Source organism: Panicum virgatum, chromosome 3N, assembly GCF_016808335.1.
Source record: "Panicum virgatum strain AP13 chromosome 3N, P.virgatum_v5, whole genome shotgun sequence".
NCBI classification, from domain to species: Eukaryota; Viridiplantae; Streptophyta; class Magnoliopsida; order Poales; family Poaceae; genus Panicum; species Panicum virgatum.
The window spans coordinates 30,362,436-30,378,910 of record NC_053147.1 but is presented as its reverse complement, the minus strand read 5'-3'; the positions used below and the strand labels follow the sequence as shown (position 1 = coordinate 30,378,910).

Below are 16,475 nucleotides of genomic sequence, written 5' to 3'. Positions count from 1 at the left end.
GATCACCCAACTGTCTGCTCCATTCTGTGAGTTTAATGCACTATTTAATATGTCCCCATATTCAACTGAAATATTCTAAGCAAATGATGAAAAAAATATTCACCCAATATTCATTTGCTCACTTGAAAAAAGGACTGAAAATTCATTCTTGCTGTGGGTTTTGCTGGAAATTCATTTTCTTTTTTTTTAAGAAATTCATTTTCTCGTATAAGATTATGCTGACAAGATCTACAGACATGTCAAGGTACATGGTATTACTTTGATTTGTCACTGCACATCTACATCACATTGTTCCCCAAATTCGCGGTTTGTTTTGTATTTTGCTGAGAAAAGTACACCACGCTGGAATCAAAGTTAGGAGTATGGTACAGTAGTAGGTGAGACTGAACATGGGATGCAGCATCAGCATCCCCCCTTGAACATGATCAGATTTCCCTCTTGACATCATAATTGGCATGGCTTAAATCTAGTTACAAGAGTACGAGCAAACAAGGTCGGGCCTTCAACTCGAAGGCGCGATTCGGCAACTGTGGCATTTTACAATCTGGATGAAAAACCAGTGAAATTTATCTTGGCCACTAGACAAGTCAGCATCAGGCTATCAGCAAGGAGCTTCTAGTATGAGCTGGCCTAAGCATGCATTGGCATTGGTGGATCCAGGAGTCCGGATCATGCATCAGCTCTAGTGTCAACGACATTTGCAGGACCGGGCCTTATATGATGGAGGTGAACAGTGTACCCGAAAGCTACCTGTACAATCAGATATACTTGGAGAAATAAATGTATTTTTTACGAGAAAGCTTGGTACCCTACATGTTATCTAGCTTTTCAGAATTTGGTGATGCTAGTTCAACTTCCCTCCAAAAAGAGGTCAGCAATCTACTTGGACTCAGAGTTGTGTCATATCTACAGTGGACCCACAGCTTGACAAGTGTCTATTCTTGCACATGTGTCTGAAAAAGAGAGTGTAGCTACCATTCCAGAAGAAGAAAAAGAGTGACTACAATAATGCTTGCCTGACTATGAGAGCCTAAATGTCAAAAGGATATTCTATCAAATTGCCATATTAACTGCCTCATTTTTCTTAATTGTCATATTTCTTACTGACCTCATACGTGCAGAAAACCTCCTCTGTTCCAAAGATGCATCTTCCTTTGACGACAAGAGCGCTCAAAAGCAAATAGTAAAATCGATTATACTCTTAAATTCCCCTGCCACTCCACTCCATCTACTATCCAACAAAGCTTCAATAACCCTCTAGTTACCCTCTCCTTGTGTCAAAGATTTCATGAAAGTTCAGGCAACAAGCTTCAGTGCTCCTACCTGACATGACAGTCCAGTGTCGGTCGACAGGTCTTCCTTTTGTGCCCCACAGCTGCTTCACTATACAGTGTGTGATCATCGGTGATTTGCACCCAAATCACCCAAGAATGTGGCGATCTTTGTGAATCTTTCGCCTGTCTACGGGACGGGAAGACCGACACCTTCCATGATATCTGCATCGGGACATGGGCAAATTTTGATTGTTTTTCTCTTGGCAGGCCTGAACTTTGTATGGTTGCAAATGGAAGCGTCGGGGGGCGTGAGCATTGTTGCAGTTGGTTGTATGCGACGGACTACATGATACCGTGAGTGACCAGTGCGCTGGGGAGAGCACCGCGTCGGAAGCCAGTAGCCATGGGCTTGGGCGCATGGCCGTCGTATGCTGCCTGGCAGCGCCTGAGCAGCATCCATGATACGGTTGAGGAAGATGATCTCGCGGGTTGTGGGTCACCTTTTCGGCATTTGTCTTCTCCCGGAGAGGAGAGTTGGTGATGACATGCCACTGTGCCAACCTGACAAGATGTGGGTGTCTAATCCGGTCTGAATACAAGCCATACAGAAAAGGATAGATCAGTGTTAATTTCCTCTTCATTTCAGCTATCTATGCGCGTTCATGTGGTAGTCGACTCTGTTACTTGGAGCTTTACCTATCTGAAAGGTTTTAAATAACCGGTTATAGCTGCCGCTATAGCCGGATTTAGCCTTTTGGGAGCATAAACGCTAGGAGAAAATACATTTGGCGCTAAGCAGGATAGCCCGCTAATAACCTGCTATAGCCAGCTAAATCAGCTAAATTACCATCTCTTAGCCCGCTAAATTGTGAACTCATTTCTTCGTCGGTCTGTCGTTTGTGTTAGACTTATGGTTGTTGCATCATCTGAACTTTGTGTTAGATTTGTGAAAGCATGAAGTTGAAGTTCTATGTTGTTTCTCTACATGATGAATTGACGATGTACTGAATATTCTGAAACTGTGAACTTGATTTGCAAAACAGCTAAGGCTATAGCCGGATATAGTCTTTTCTTAGCCTTTGAAAAGGTAACCGCTAAGGACCTTAGCAGGATATTTAAAACACCTATGGCAACTTGGCAATTGACTAACATGTGTATTTGTGCTCCCTTTTTTGTTCTTCTGGGCGCAGGTGCCTGATATTTGTGTTCGTCATCGGATTCGACGCTGATTTGATTTATTTTTAAGGAAAATAGTTGTGAGGTAAGTGTCTATATAGGACCTGGTGATGAAACTTTTCACTGAAGAATTCAAAATTAGGTGAGCAGTTAAATCTGTCATTTTCAACATATCAAAGGTTGTACCCAACTGGTATATGCAGAATATTTAGTAAAGTAGCTCCTTTTCAACATCTCATGGAAATGGAAGTGTTACCATCTTACAGTTGCAGATGAGTTAAATCGCCATCAATTTAGAAAGTTGGACACTAATTGTTCAGCAGCAGGTCATTTTCGCTGTCCTGAGAAAACAAATCTTAGTTTGCAGAAAACATGATTTCACCTGCCGCCATAAATCAAGATAAAAATCTGGCCCATGATATTGGTCTGAGACAGGGTCATGTCTCATTGTCTTGGCATGTATTACAGCTACATTTTAAACCAATGTGTAATTGGTAACCACTAAACATAATATAACAGGATTAATTCGATAAGTTGCGAGAAATAGTTACAAGGTGCCACAGGAAATCAAGACAAGAATTTCAACAGGGTCATCTCACCATGCTCATTGAAGTGAACATCATTCCAGCCTTCCATGTCAGCTGCATCATCAATGAACATTGCCGTGTATCATAGTATTCATGGTGGCCTATTTATTGAGTTGCATGCACCAATCAATTCAACCCAAAAAATTAAGCTAGTGGGAAGAGACGGGTAATTCACTTACACTAATCTCAATGGGAGTGTCATAGGAGTATCATGAGTATTAAATTTGCTGACATGGTAGAGCCATTATGAAGAGAGATGAGAGGGAATGTCATGAGATGTGAGAGAAGTGTCATCACCATGACACTTCTTCGACTCGGTTGGTTCACAGTCTTAGTTGTGCGATAACACTCCCCACTGAGACTGGCCTTATACTTCAACACTCTCTTTTCATGTGTAGGTTTCCTCATGCCTCAAACGTTATTTTATTTAATCGTGTCTCCTAGAATTCGAACTCGAGACCTCTGACATATTGAGTTGCATACACCAATCAGTTCAACCCCAAAACTTAAATTTTTAGGAAGTGGTGGGCAATTCACTACTTTAACACTATTGGTGGAAGTTCTATCTGAAAACATGAAGGGAATATTGTTGCAGTTGGTGCTACAGAAGAAGCATGCTGGAGGGCTGGAGGCCAGAAGCCTGGGCAGCATCAACATGGAGGTGCTTGATGCGACGATACCAATGGGTTATGTCGCAGGTGTAAGGTGTTGATGTGCCCCCTTGACAAGATGCAGATAGTTAGTCCGGTTAGAAAATGCCAGGGAATACTCCGGCGATTTGGATATTTAGCTCTCTGACCACTTGTGACAAGCGAGAGATGTTCCTAGCATTTGAACTCTTCTTTAGAACATAAGTGGCCGAGTTTTGTATTTTCATCCCATATTTCAACCTCAGTCGCATGTATGAAAAAAAAAGATAGCATTCGAGATAAAAAAAGAAATGTATGTAGAAGAGTTAAAAGAAATGCCACGGGTCCATAATGCTGGACCCATTTGTCAGGCCAAAAAGTGCACATAACACATTCACTTGCAGAGTAGTTTGGTCCACATAGAAAGCAATGTAACAAAAAGAGCACTGTCAGTTCGTCATCGCCTGGTACACATAACACATTGCTAGGTGAACATAGTCATGAATAGGGGTGGTAATGGGCCATGGCCCTAATGGCCTCTTCACAGCCCAATAAAGTCCTTAAAATTTTTAGTTCAAAAATACATATGTTTAGAGCCCGGCCCTTTTAGGGCCCGATCCTTAGATTTTCTAGTTCAAAATGTTGGACCCTTTACCACCCCTAGTCATGAAAGCCCCCCATTTGGGACAAGATAACTTCTTCAGATTTCTAATAGAGCTGAATTACAAATGATCATATTCCTTCTTTTTATAGATCAAAATGCTTGTATTCTTTAGTTCCAAAACAGATGTGAAACACCCCTTGGAGTACCAGATGCTCCGTATGCACCCATGTTTCTCAATCTTGTACTAGAGGCAGAGAACAGAGTAACCCACCAACATAAAGAAACACTGAAACTACTTTAAAAAAAATGTGGTGCACTTGTTAAGGATGTGAACCAGGCAGTCGAGAGAAGAATCTGGGCAGTATTGTTTCATTTACCACCACACCATGCTTGTTGGAGTAAACATCATTAACCATACTTTCAATGTCCGCCACATCATCCACAGACATCGTGATGTATTCATGAAGGTTATTGGTGGTTCCATCTGAAACAGACAGGGAGAAAGCATAAAACAATACGCCATCTGCTATGGTGGACACATATCTAATCCTCATACAAGCAAGGAAACAAAAATGGTTCAAAAAAAAAGGAAACAAAACTTGCCATGTTCGAATTTAAAATGGACAGAGCATTTCATATAAACTCATTGGGTTGGTGCTTGGTAGTTACTAGTACTATCTAGTATGCACAATTTTACAGAGTTCTATGCCAATTTCAACCTATAGTATATGCAACTGCTTGATAACAGGGGAACTAACACTGTGCATGGAATCTATTTTCAAAAATACGAAAACCAGAGAGTGCAATGAATTGCCAAAAAGAAGACGATCATGACATATTATTAAATACCTGCAGCCATTATCGGAGCATACTTTGGTGGTAGCTGGATCCAATTCCCTGTAGGGTCCTTCATGTGGCTTCTATCTGAAGCAAATGATTGAAGAAACAAAGGAGCGTGAACAACACGGAAGAGTCTGCAAACAATATACAGGAGAACATTTGTAAGTTGCTCAGAAAAAATCAAAACAATCAAGTCCTTGTGTATTTCATGCACAGATACCCCACATCACTACTCTCACCCTAATTTAGATGTAATGAGGAACAGGATCCTTGGAGAGGAAGATGGGTACCCACTAACCACTTTGTCCACATTTAAAGCAAAAACTAGCTGCCCGACTTTGGTTCATACTCGAGAAAAAACTTTATGATATTCACAAAAGAAATAAAAAGACAGCAACTCCGTCCCAGGATGTACATCACTTCCACTCCACCTGTATAATGCCACATGATGCTGTAATCTGGCACACGTCCAATCATATGATCCCTGAAATCCGAACCTATAACTAGAAGTCCAGAACCATTAATGCAGATGCATCTATATTCGAAAATCTGCAAAAGATTAATCTGATTCCTAATTCGAAAACTTCGAATAAATTCCATGAAAGCAGATTGCATCTTAAAACAGAAACATTGTTATAATTTTGGAGCATCATTTAGAATATATTTCAGAAGGTGCATCATAAACTGTTCAGAAGAATGAATAAATAAATAATTAATCAATTACACGAGTGACAACAAAAGTAATATAACATTTACCTTCTATATTTGGAATCACCAAATGCTAGTGGTTGAATTGCATCGGAAACATACTGGCTGAATGGGGAAGGAAAAGGAAGATCCGAGTCCAGATCCCAAACAAGATCAAGAACTTCTCCTTTGTTTCGCCTAGACTTCCATATGCACATCAAGAAGTAACATGAAATGCTCATGATACACAATGCACTGCTATTATGTTCGCAGTACACACTAAACTGAAGCAAAATACCACAGCAATCAAGTTAAGCTTTACCTGGATGCAGATCACATGATAATCCCAGCAGATAAAACCGTCATCAGAAGTACTTGCTTTCTGATGCCAGAGAGGAACCTGGCAGTAGAACAAAAATGTATCATGCACAAGATAGCACCTTTGGCTATGAGGAGAAGAGAAATCTAGTTGAAGGAAATGAGATATAGAATAACAGAAAAATATGCAATAAAATCACCTGCTTTCCCTCATTTGATATGAAAACAACATAAAGATCAGTACCAATAGGGTCAGCCACTCCAATTCTCATCAGTTCCTTACATAGCATGTAAATATTTTCTTCACTACAGGGCACAAATGAAATCCATCTGTTAGCCATGAATATAAACAGCAAAAATACTTTGTATTGTGACTGGATTATTGACCACAAGAAAAAATAATTTAAAGTATACAGAAATGAGAGGAGACCAGCAAACAGGATGGAAATGTATGAAACAAACACAAACTTTTATACAGCTGAGGATTTTTTACTATGTGTATGCTCACCACATAGCTTCTAGAAAAAAGAGAAATCTTATACAGTATAGACGGGGCTCAAATGTTGCATATGAAATTCATCTGTTAGCCATGAATATAAACAGCAAAATTTATGTGTATTCTGACTGGATTATTGATCACAAGAGAACATGTAGTGTAAAATATACAGAAATAACAGGAGAAATGGAAAGAACAGAATGGAAACTGAATGAAATAAACATAACAAATCAGAAGTATATGCATTACGAAAGACATGATGGATTGGTGTAACATGTAACATGGAAATGGTACAGTAGTAAGAAAAAGTTGCAGGAGCGTGGCATTCTTCTAGCAGATTGTGGATGCCACATCTAATAATAAATATTTGGAGCTTAATTTTCCATTCTTCGTAGATAGAAACATTGGATACTTCATGTCTTAATATCCAAAGTCCATGTAAACAATATCCCACAAAATCCATCAGAAATTGTAAGTACACATATAGTGGCTTAATTTGCTTCTACATGACAAATAATTCTAAAACTGCATTAATAAATCTTTCACAATTACGACATAACATAATGCTTTTGGGCTGGCTAAGCTACATACAAGGAAAAACAATGCATGCCAGCCTCAACTATCTGCAGGATATTACAGCAAATAAGGCCACATCAACGTGCACTGGATCTGGATATGATGGTTCCACAATATTTCCAAAGTCCTAACTTCAAGTAAGTTTAAACTCAACTTACTATCACAAAACTAAAACCACCTAAATGAGTGTGCTGGGTTTTAGGCAAAGGATAGGGGTTGCAATATGGTTCCCATTCCCGTTAAGCATATGATGGAACCGCAGTCAAATTTCAATTATCCTCACCTCTATCCAAAACCCAGTACAATTCTCATTTACATTAAACATTTGGAAAGGGATGACTGCCACTTTCGAGTTCTAGCAAACAACTCTTTGGCTCTTTGCTCAGCGATTTCCACCTAGCCTCCTACACGTTCTTGCATGATCAGGAGATATGAAACGGGAAACAAATTTCCATAACAAAGGAAAGGTTAAGAGTTCCTGGTGGGAACCATGCTTACCTAAATCTACTGCTAGAAACTATGGATCGAGAATATGGGCAAAGGGATTGGATACCAGTAGCACGGCGTGTGGATGAACGAGGAGACATCGACAGGAGTGCTGCTCGGCGCCGTGGGATGTGGAGGAGCAGCGACGGGAGAGGGCCCAGCGCCGCCGGCTGCTGCCCGGCCGCCGTCCATGGAGAGGCGGATGGTCGAGGTCGGCGACGGGGGACGGGGAAGTGGAAAGGACTCGATGACCCGTCGTAATTGTGGCAGAATCCAGGGCTGGGCTTTGCAGGAAAAGGTATAACATTTAGTGGACTACCCCCACCTCAAACTATAAATTCGATATTCTATCTCTAAAATTTTCAAACCAATCAAATAAAATCTCAAAATAATTTTGGACGGTGGTTTTATTACAGTAGTGTAGTCTTATCTTTTTCTTTTTTTATTTATTTTCACTAAATAGTTGAAAAATATAGTAAGTCATAGAGATACCATGAAATGGAAAATTCAATTTTGGTGAATTTCATATTAGTAGTTCTAAACACTAAATATATAATATGGTATGCTTGAATATAAAGTTTTTGTTGGAGCTTTAGATCTATATTTTTTATAATTAATTGAAATAATTCATAGTTGCAATTTTTATTGTCAATTGTGGTAAAACTTTTATGGTTGGAAAATTATTGTATGCTTGAATTATAGTAAAAATTTAATAATCATTGGATCATGTATAACTTATTTGTAGATAAAGCATAAATTTGGAGTATAGATTTAACAAGCATAAAATTAAATAAATATGTAACTAAGTTACATTGATCCAATGAGTATGAAATTTTTACTGTAGTTGAAACATACAATAATTTGTCAACAATAAAAATTCCATCACAGTTGGACTATAGAAGTTGCAGCTATGAATTATTCTAATTAATTACATAAAATATAGATCTAAAACTATAACAAATTTTTATGCTAAAGCGTTCCATATTATTATAGGTTCATTGTTGATGTGGAGTCCAAAAAAATTAGATTTTATATTTTATAATTTTTCGGTGATTTACTATGATTTTTTAAAGATTCGGCAGACATAAATAAAAGAAGAGGATACAACCGCACCACTGTAGCAAATCACCGTCCAAAATCACTTGGCGAGGTATTTCACCGTTTTTGGAAAGTTCATGATGTAGAATATCCTATTTTATAGTTGGGAGTGTGAAATAGTTAGAGAGTGAAAATGGAATGGACGTGATAATTTCGAGGATGTAATCCGATTAACAGTTGCATGGTGCATGCTATCCGATTTTTGTAGCCTAAGGATGAAAATCGGACGAACTACTCCAAGGGTGAAATATGAACTTGTTCTAAATACCATCCATCCTATCCCTCTCAATCCGTCTAAGAGCTTGTTCGGTTAGACATGGATTCGTTCTGGGTCGGGAATGATAGAAACAATAAGAGATATAACAAGAATCATGATTCTCGGGTCAAAAACTATTTGCAATAAAATAGACTAATAATAGTGACATCAAGAAACCGGAATTCATTTCACACCTCTAAACTCATGGATTGATTTCATGTCTTTTAATGTAGGTATCATAAGCCTATTTTTTTCAATTAGTTTTCAATCTAGAATAAATTCGGATCTCTTATGGTATCTCTTATTGTGTTTTTAATCTAGAATAAATTCGGATCTTTTATAGTATCTCTTATTGTTTCTATTTTTATCATTTCCGCGCCGGAATGAATCCATGTCTAATGGTACAAGCCCCAACTAAACAAAAAAAAAACCTGGGTTGAACACAACCTATCAACTAAACACCAGGTGGATCGAACCCTTAATCAATCATCAAGCTGACAGGGCCTTGTGTGGCTGCAATCGCCCTCCGTTCCAGCGTCCCACTCGCTCCCCTTGACGTCTTCAGCGCACTGGCTACTCCTGCGCCGCTTCTACAGAACAACGCCTGCTTCGTCCATCTCCCACTCCACGCCAGATACTCCACCCGCTACTCCTGCGTGGAGAATCACCAGGGTCGGTGACTGATTCTTTCAGTTCTGTGCTCGTAAGTAATTCCTGTTTCCTTGTTCTTCAAAAAAATTCCTGTTTCCTTGGATGGATTCATGTGCGCTCTTAGACTCGATTTTCTGTTCACGCAAACCCAAATTCTTCTGTGTCCCCATCGTTTCAGATTCTGTTGCTTGTGGCTTGTTTCTGGCCTTTCGAGTAGTGGTCCCCTACTAGTCCAATCCATTCGTCCATGGTTCTAGGTTAGGTTCCATTAGGTTCTTGTTCACCGCACAAGGTTGGCATTTGTTTGACAGTTGATACCATAGCGCTTAAATGGGGCCTAATTAAGGTGCCGGGTTCATTTATTCAATTCCATAAAACTTTTGGGGATGGACTGACACCCCATGACTCAAGTAAAAATGTAAAATCCTTATCTTCAATTCTTAAACTGTGTTTCTACTGTTTCTTTCCTTTATCTTATTTGGATGCTGTAAAACGAAAAGAATTGTTGCCTAACTTGTAGATTGAGTGAGGTCTAGCAACTTTGAATTTGTGGAATCTATGATAGAAACCTTCACTGGTGTCAGCCTCAGATGAAATGTAGCTGAATATTTCCTAGACTGGTCAGACGTCAACACGTAATTCCTTTTGTCTTGATCACAACAAAATGCACAATGTGTTCTTTTGGAAAATCATGTTGATACATTGCATTATCAGTGTGGTTGACATTTGGTCACATGAATCTTTTTGGAGTAACCCATAAAGGAAATGTTGCTAGCGGTCCTAAACTTGAGCCTTTTGATGTAGCTTTATCGGTATCTTACATGTTCTCAAATGATGTGCCCTATGGTTCTTCTATTTATACTTGTTGATCTAGATAATGTTAAGTTGTCTTGTGCTATCTACTTCAAAAAATAGGGCATCTAATGACATAGGTTTGTATGGGGAAAATCAATGACAAACTCGTGAGGTTGTTTGAAAATCAGCAATAATTCCTATTCCTTAACCATTTTCAATGCTAGTGGATGCATGTGCCACATGCACGTGTTTAAAGAAAAAGTATTTATTCATTAATATCATTGCTAGAAGGGATTGATGAGATTTGTAAAATTTAGATGCTTGAGTATATCAGGAAAAATAAAACAAAATATGATTAATGGTGTCCCATTTTGATGGGCAGAGTTCGAGACTGGACTAATGCAGAATTCTTCTTTCTCATATCCCATCATCAGCAATTTTACTATGGGTGGTAATAAACAGATCTTTATACATATAGTATACCTAGGATCTGCACAATTTAAATTTGAATTTACATAAAAAAATTAGGTCATTTCTCAATAAAAAAGTGGAGTCCAGCCTCTTATAGCAAACATTTTAAAATCAGATGGTAATAATTTGAAGGCTATGTTATTTAATGTAAAATATTATCCTAATCAAACGACCTATCCTCACCCACACGACATGCTTATTTGAGGTCCTGTTTGGCAGAGCTCCCAGAGTAGCTTCCAAGCTGAATCCAAGAGAAGCTCTGCCAAACATTTTTTTTTGAGAGAAGTGATTCTATGCTGATTCTGTGAAGTGATTCTCCAAAATGAACTAGGGAGCTGGGAGTTGAAAAAATTAGCTTCACTTGATTCACTTCTCACATTGGATCTGTTTTTCATAAAGTTAATAATAGAGAATCACTTTCAGCTAGTGAATCACTTCTCTCGGAGAATCAGCTCCCGTAGAGAATCAGAATCAGGTGGAGCTCTACCAAACTGGCCCTCAATGTTAATCAGGCTCCTAGAATACATGTAGTGGACCTTCACCTGCATGAATCTGTTAGAGTATAATACTACCCTTTGGCATCATGGCTTAAATGCAAGTTGACTTCCAAGGTAACTTTTGGAGTGGCAAGGCTGGCTTGATTTGGAATATGAGCTCCCCGTTTCCCCCATGTGCTTTGTCTGTTTTTTTTTTGAGGTTACTGCATGTAACTCCGCCTATGTTGTTTCAATATAGCCGGTCCCAAGCCCGGGTAAAGGAGGAGGGTTTTGATGGCTGCCAGAGCCAAAGTAACCCAGCCACTCTTATTGTTATTGACTACATGTCTGATTTTGATGTTGACCAAGCTTTTAGAGTTCATTCTTTTGATTGGCAAAAGTAATTTGCAATGAACAACAACTATCTGTGAATTCCTTTTTCCCACTTCAATGTATAGTCACATAAATACAGGGTGACCTCCATGGCAAACTCTGGGATGATAAGGGATGCTTAAATGTAATATCCTAGGTGCAAAGGCATGGTGGCGAATTTGCAAACAAAATCTCCTCAAAGAATCTCATAGTAACCAGACATTCTTACTGCATATATAGGAGAGTTACTGTGATGAATTGACCATTCTAAACCTCGACACCTTATTTTCTAAAAGGGCAGATTCGATAATTCGATTTTTTTTTTCTCGAATACGCAGGAGAGCTGCGTATCTTTGTATTAATAGAGAGAATAAACCGGCCCCTTACAAACTAGCACACCTCACTCCGAGCCGAGCTGTAAGGGGGCTGTGATACACTATGATGTTGTTCAGAATTATGTATACTTGTAGTAAGCTTGAGCATTTTACATCTTATTTACTTCTGTTGTATTGCAGGAAAAGTACTAGTGGAACTCCAATCGAATTGTCTACCATCTTCACCTTTACGCAGTATGGCATTACCTTCATCAAGCATCAGAGCTGCATCCTCCACAGTTTACCCTGCCTATCTTGGCCTACACCAAAACCCCAACAGCCACCATGCTCCTTTTCGTCCTTCAAAAACAAACCATGCCAATACCTGTAAATGCATCGAGTCACCCAAAATTGCTAGACGATCTCTCTTCTTCCTACCCGCCACCTTTCTTCTCCTTCACACTTCCTCCTCCCTTGCTGTAGATGACACAAACATGTCATCCACCTTAGCAATTGACACAACGATCACAGATCGCATCTTCATGGACTTTAGTGTCTGTCCAAGCTACTTTCGTTCTGACAGACCTTTAGGAGCTGAGCTTTCCTCATGCCCTGACTCTGAGCCATTTGGTCGTGTTGTCTTTGGTCTTTATGGTCGGCTTCTCCCCATTACTGTTGCCAATTTCAAAGCTACATGTACTGCAGCTGCATATAGGGGCACTCTTGTCCACAAGCTCCTTCAAGGACAATTTTTTTCTGCTGGCCGACAAGGCTTTCGGCGTGACAAGGGTGAAGTCCAGCCTCCCTCAGGCCTCATTAGGAATTCTGAGACTGTCAATCCTAAAGCATTCAAACTAAGGCATGCAAGACCTGGTACACTTTCCTTGTGCCTCGGAGAGAATGATGATGATGATGACATCAAGCTCAATCCCAATTATCACAATGTTGAATTCTTGGTTACCACAGGGCCAGGACCCTGCCCAGAGCTTGATGGCCAAAACATTGTCTTTGGAACTGTATTGGAAGGTGAGTTATTTTCATTCTTTTCAGAATATTGTTTTTGCTTTGCATCACATTTATTTTGAATAATCAACCTTTCAAGAACTTTAATATGTTCCCTTGAATATTCTCGAAACACATTACTATGTTCGAAAATTTCATAGAATGACTAATGTATGATTGAAAGTGTTGGTAAGACAGCAAAATTTAGGGTTATGCTGGTAACTTTTGTGCTTCAAACAGAAGCAAGCATAAACAGCATGGAAGCGAGTTCATTTTCATCAACTGGAATTGAAGTTTGATTATTTAATATCAATAGGCTTGCTAAGCTCTGACATATTGTGTTGAACTAAGCTATATGACTACATCAGACTATAAAAGGTGCAATTTTAATTTGTTGGTATACATGAGATGGAGAAGTAGGTGTGTTCTTGTGCCATTCATATTTCCACATGTGCGAAATGGAAATCAAAAGAAATCTTGTATTAATATCATTATCCATATATTTATGTTTTCCTGATGTATATGACTGTGTTACACTTTTTCTAATACAAATCACGTAGTTCTAATTAGTAATTAGTCTTCCCATTTTGTCTGTCATTAACCTTTTAGTTTAATTGAAGAGGAGAATCTATTTGCCGTATATCCATTTTTATTCTTCTGAAAGTACTATCTTTGAACTCGGATCATTCAACTGCATTGTTTACATGCCATCCTCATTTGCCACATAGTTGTTCACAAAATAGACCTTGTCACAGATACCTACCTCCACTACAACCAGTCATTGAATAATCCATGTCTAAGTCTTCCAGGTACTAAAGATGATATACCAAGTCTGAAGTGTTGAAAGTATAAGTCTGAAGAATTTCAAATACTAGATCAAACTTTATGAGTGCACATGAAGGTTCAAAACTTAGTCCTTGAACTTGCACTTATGAATCCAAACTGTAGTTATTGTGTCACAAGTGATCCTTGAGCATATTATGTTCTTTACTTAAAGTTTGGAATGCTATTAGGTGATGACCTGTTTCCTCTGCAGCTTTCTTTGTTCCTTTTGTTGTTGTTCACCTTTGTTTAGTGGAAGTGCTCTCTACGAAATAGTTCACAATCAAAACATTCAATTGACATATCCATGCAATGAAAATCGCCAGAATAGAATTGTTACACTAATTAAGTTTTGAAGTTGAGTGACTGGGTCTTGCTGAAGATACCTTGTGCATTTGTTGGTAGGTATCGAACTGAGTCTTATGCCATTCTTTGGAATTTTCAGTACAGGCATTTCCTTTCACTCGTGAACAAATCCCTATTCTTGATCATATAAACAATTTATGTAGCCATAGGAGTATTTTTTACATGAATGACAAACTAACAATATGGATATGTGAATGTAGAAATTATTATGTATTCACTAGCCTCATTTAGCATGTGCAAATGGCACCAAATAGAAGAAACAAAAAGTCAACTCATATGTGGTTAAAAGATATAATTTCAAATTGTGCTTTCACTAATGTTTAAAGGCATTGAGACCATGCATTCTTGGATACCATTTCCTTAGTCCGCTGATATGTGGTTGGGAAAAAGTGATGTAGATGCACTTTCAAGGCCGATATTTTGATGCCTCTACTTCTTTTCAAGTGGCAGATTTGTCACACAAGGATACTACTAGATAGTAGGTTCATCTATGTGGAATTGAACTAAACAGCGAAAACGCGGGGTGACATCTCATTGATTTTATTAGTGATTTTCTTTAAATTGCGCAATGCGTATGGTTAAAGCTATTTATAAATCTTGATACAGTACTGTAAAATGTGGTAAAAAAAACTCCTCTTGATATCAATCCTACTGAAATTAAGTTATTGCATGGGTTCAATCTGTGTCAAAATCTCCAATAAATGTTAGCTGCAGTAGCACCCAAGAAACTGAGTCTGTGGTATTGTCTTTTCTCGTGTTGGTAGGTTACACAAGATAATATAGCCACACTGTACAGAATCGCAATATCTTGATTTACTTTCCTGAATGTGGAATCTTTGCGAATTTGTGTACCTTTTGAAATGTCTTTAGCTGACTCACTTTTGTGTTGTGATGTTTGGGCCATGGATGTTATCCAGGAATGGATGTTATCACCAGCATTGCAACCATACCTACCTACAAACCAGCTGAAAGGATCCGCTTCTTCAATGACTTTGCACAGTTGATTGGTGACGAAAGAGCTCAAACTGCTCGGGCATTGTGGGATCGCCCACTTAAGACTGTATATATCAGCGACTGCGGGGAGCTAAAAGTGACCAAACAATCTCTTTCCCCTCCAAGCTTACCATGACGTTATGCATTAATATTTTTGTGCCACTTTATTACTAGGATCCTTTCCCTGTACTCCTTAAGCTGTATATATTCCTTCTGTTATCAACTTAAACGTTCCGACAAACGGTTGTACAGTATCAACATACTCTGAGTTCTCAGTTCTTCGCTATGTAACAGCCTCAACTCGTAAACCTTGGGACTGTGATGGCACATGGCTAACTGTACCAAATTTCTATCTGGAAGAGAAGAAAATTAAACATTGTTGTTGCTGGTACTGTTTCTGGATGCAAGTTGCAACAGTCATGGTCTGTGGATGGAGAAGCTTCTTTTCGCTTTCCAGTGATTCACCGTGTTCGGCAGGCTGGAGCTAGAGTGATGTGAGAGAAAAATACTGTTACCTGGCTGGTGGCTGGAGGCTGGAGCTGGAGTGATGTGAGAGAGAAATACTGTAGGGGCTGGAGGCTGGAGTTGGAGTGATGTAAGAGAGAAATACTGTAGTTGTGCCGGGGGCATGCTTTCTCGGTCAGAAAATTAGCTTGTAATAAGTGGGCTCATCTTGGGCTTTGAACGAGGTCTCAACGTGTCAGCTTGAAATGCACGGACTGTTTGCTCAAGTTGTGAATAGGATTTTGTGCCTCCATTGAATCTTCAGACACGTGCATGGAACATTAAATACAGTAAAATAACTAATTATATAGTTTAATTATTTCATACGTAACAAATGTTTTAAGCCTAATTGATTCATAATTAGGCATTAATTACCAAATAACAATGAAATATACTATAATACCAAAACATAATTTTTTCACAAACTAAACACAGCCTAATAATTGGCACCGACTGGTCTTGTTGGCATATGACGTGGGGCGCCGATATATGATGGTTCCGGGTGATTACGCGGTGAGTGACGCACCCGTGGCCGATGCCGCAATCCCTACCACAACAATCCCAAGCCAAGATGTTCAGGGCCTGGATCGCACATCCGTACTTTGTGCAGTGGGGTTTCTGGTGGGCGCAGTTAATGGCGCATGGCAGATGCTCGAGCGTGTTTGGATGAGAACGCTGAGTG

The 16,475-nt window shown here is 39.1% G+C and overlaps 2 protein-coding genes and 1 long non-coding RNA gene across 4 annotated transcripts; 1 reads left to right on the top strand and 2 right to left on the bottom strand.

The window, feature by feature from the left end:
- Positions 1-254: 254 nt before the first annotated feature.
- Positions 255-1,731, bottom strand: LOC120668102. Its single transcript, XR_005672235.1, has 2 exons — positions 1,109-1,731; positions 255-750 (listed from the first exon to the last, which is right to left on the bottom strand). It is a non-coding gene; the product is annotated as an uncharacterized LOC120668102 (long non-coding RNA).
- A 2,647-nt stretch (positions 1,732-4,378) lies between these two features.
- On the bottom strand, positions 4,379-7,961 carry LOC120665642 (protein N-terminal glutamine amidohydrolase-like). The gene is made up of 6 exons (XM_039945266.1): positions 7,741-7,961; positions 6,316-6,421; positions 6,120-6,197; positions 5,867-6,000; positions 5,120-5,244; positions 4,379-4,754 (listed from the first exon to the last, which is right to left on the bottom strand). The coding sequence occupies exons 1-6, from the start codon at positions 7,863-7,865 to the stop codon at positions 4,591-4,593; spliced, it is 732 nt and encodes a 243-aa protein (XP_039801200.1). The 5' UTR covers positions 7,866-7,961; the 3' UTR covers positions 4,379-4,590.
- A 1,569-nt stretch (positions 7,962-9,530) lies between these two features.
- Positions 9,531-15,680, top strand: LOC120665641 (peptidyl-prolyl cis-trans isomerase CYP28, chloroplastic-like). 2 transcript variants are annotated; one of them, XM_039945265.1, is made up of 4 exons: positions 9,531-9,730; positions 12,308-12,979; positions 13,073-13,132; positions 15,214-15,680. In XM_039945265.1, the coding sequence occupies exons 2-4, from the start codon at positions 12,364-12,366 to the stop codon at positions 15,423-15,425; spliced, it is 888 nt and encodes a 295-aa protein (XP_039801199.1). In that variant the 5' UTR covers positions 9,531-9,730; positions 12,308-12,363; the 3' UTR covers positions 15,426-15,680. The 2 variants fall into 2 exon arrangements, with proteins under 2 accessions (XP_039801199.1, XP_039801198.1); XM_039945264.1 differs by having other exon boundaries at positions 9,534-9,730; positions 12,308-13,132.
- The last annotated feature ends 795 nt before the right edge of the window (positions 15,681-16,475 follow it).

Excerpts from the sequence above, each read along its gene's own strand:
- LOC120665641 (XM_039945264.1), top strand. The coding sequence starts at position 12,364 with ATGGCATTACCTTCATCAAGCATCAGAGCTGCATCCTCCACAGTTTAC. Across the intron at positions 13,133-15,213 it reads CTTTGGAACTGTATTGGAAG|GAATGGATGTTATCACCAGC; the intron begins GTGAGTTATTTT and ends GATGTTATCCAG.
- LOC120665642 (XM_039945266.1), bottom strand. The coding sequence starts at position 7,865 with ATGGACGGCGGCCGGGCAGCAGCCGGCGGCGCTGGGCCCTCTCCCGTC. Across the intron at positions 6,198-6,315 it reads TATCAAATGAGGGAAAGCAG|GTTCCTCTCTGGCATCAGAA; the intron begins GTGATTTTATTG and ends TTCTACTGCCAG. Across the intron at positions 4,755-5,119 it reads TGCTCCGATAATGGCTGCAG|ATGGAACCACCAATAACCTT; the intron begins GTATTTAATAAT and ends TGTCTGTTTCAG.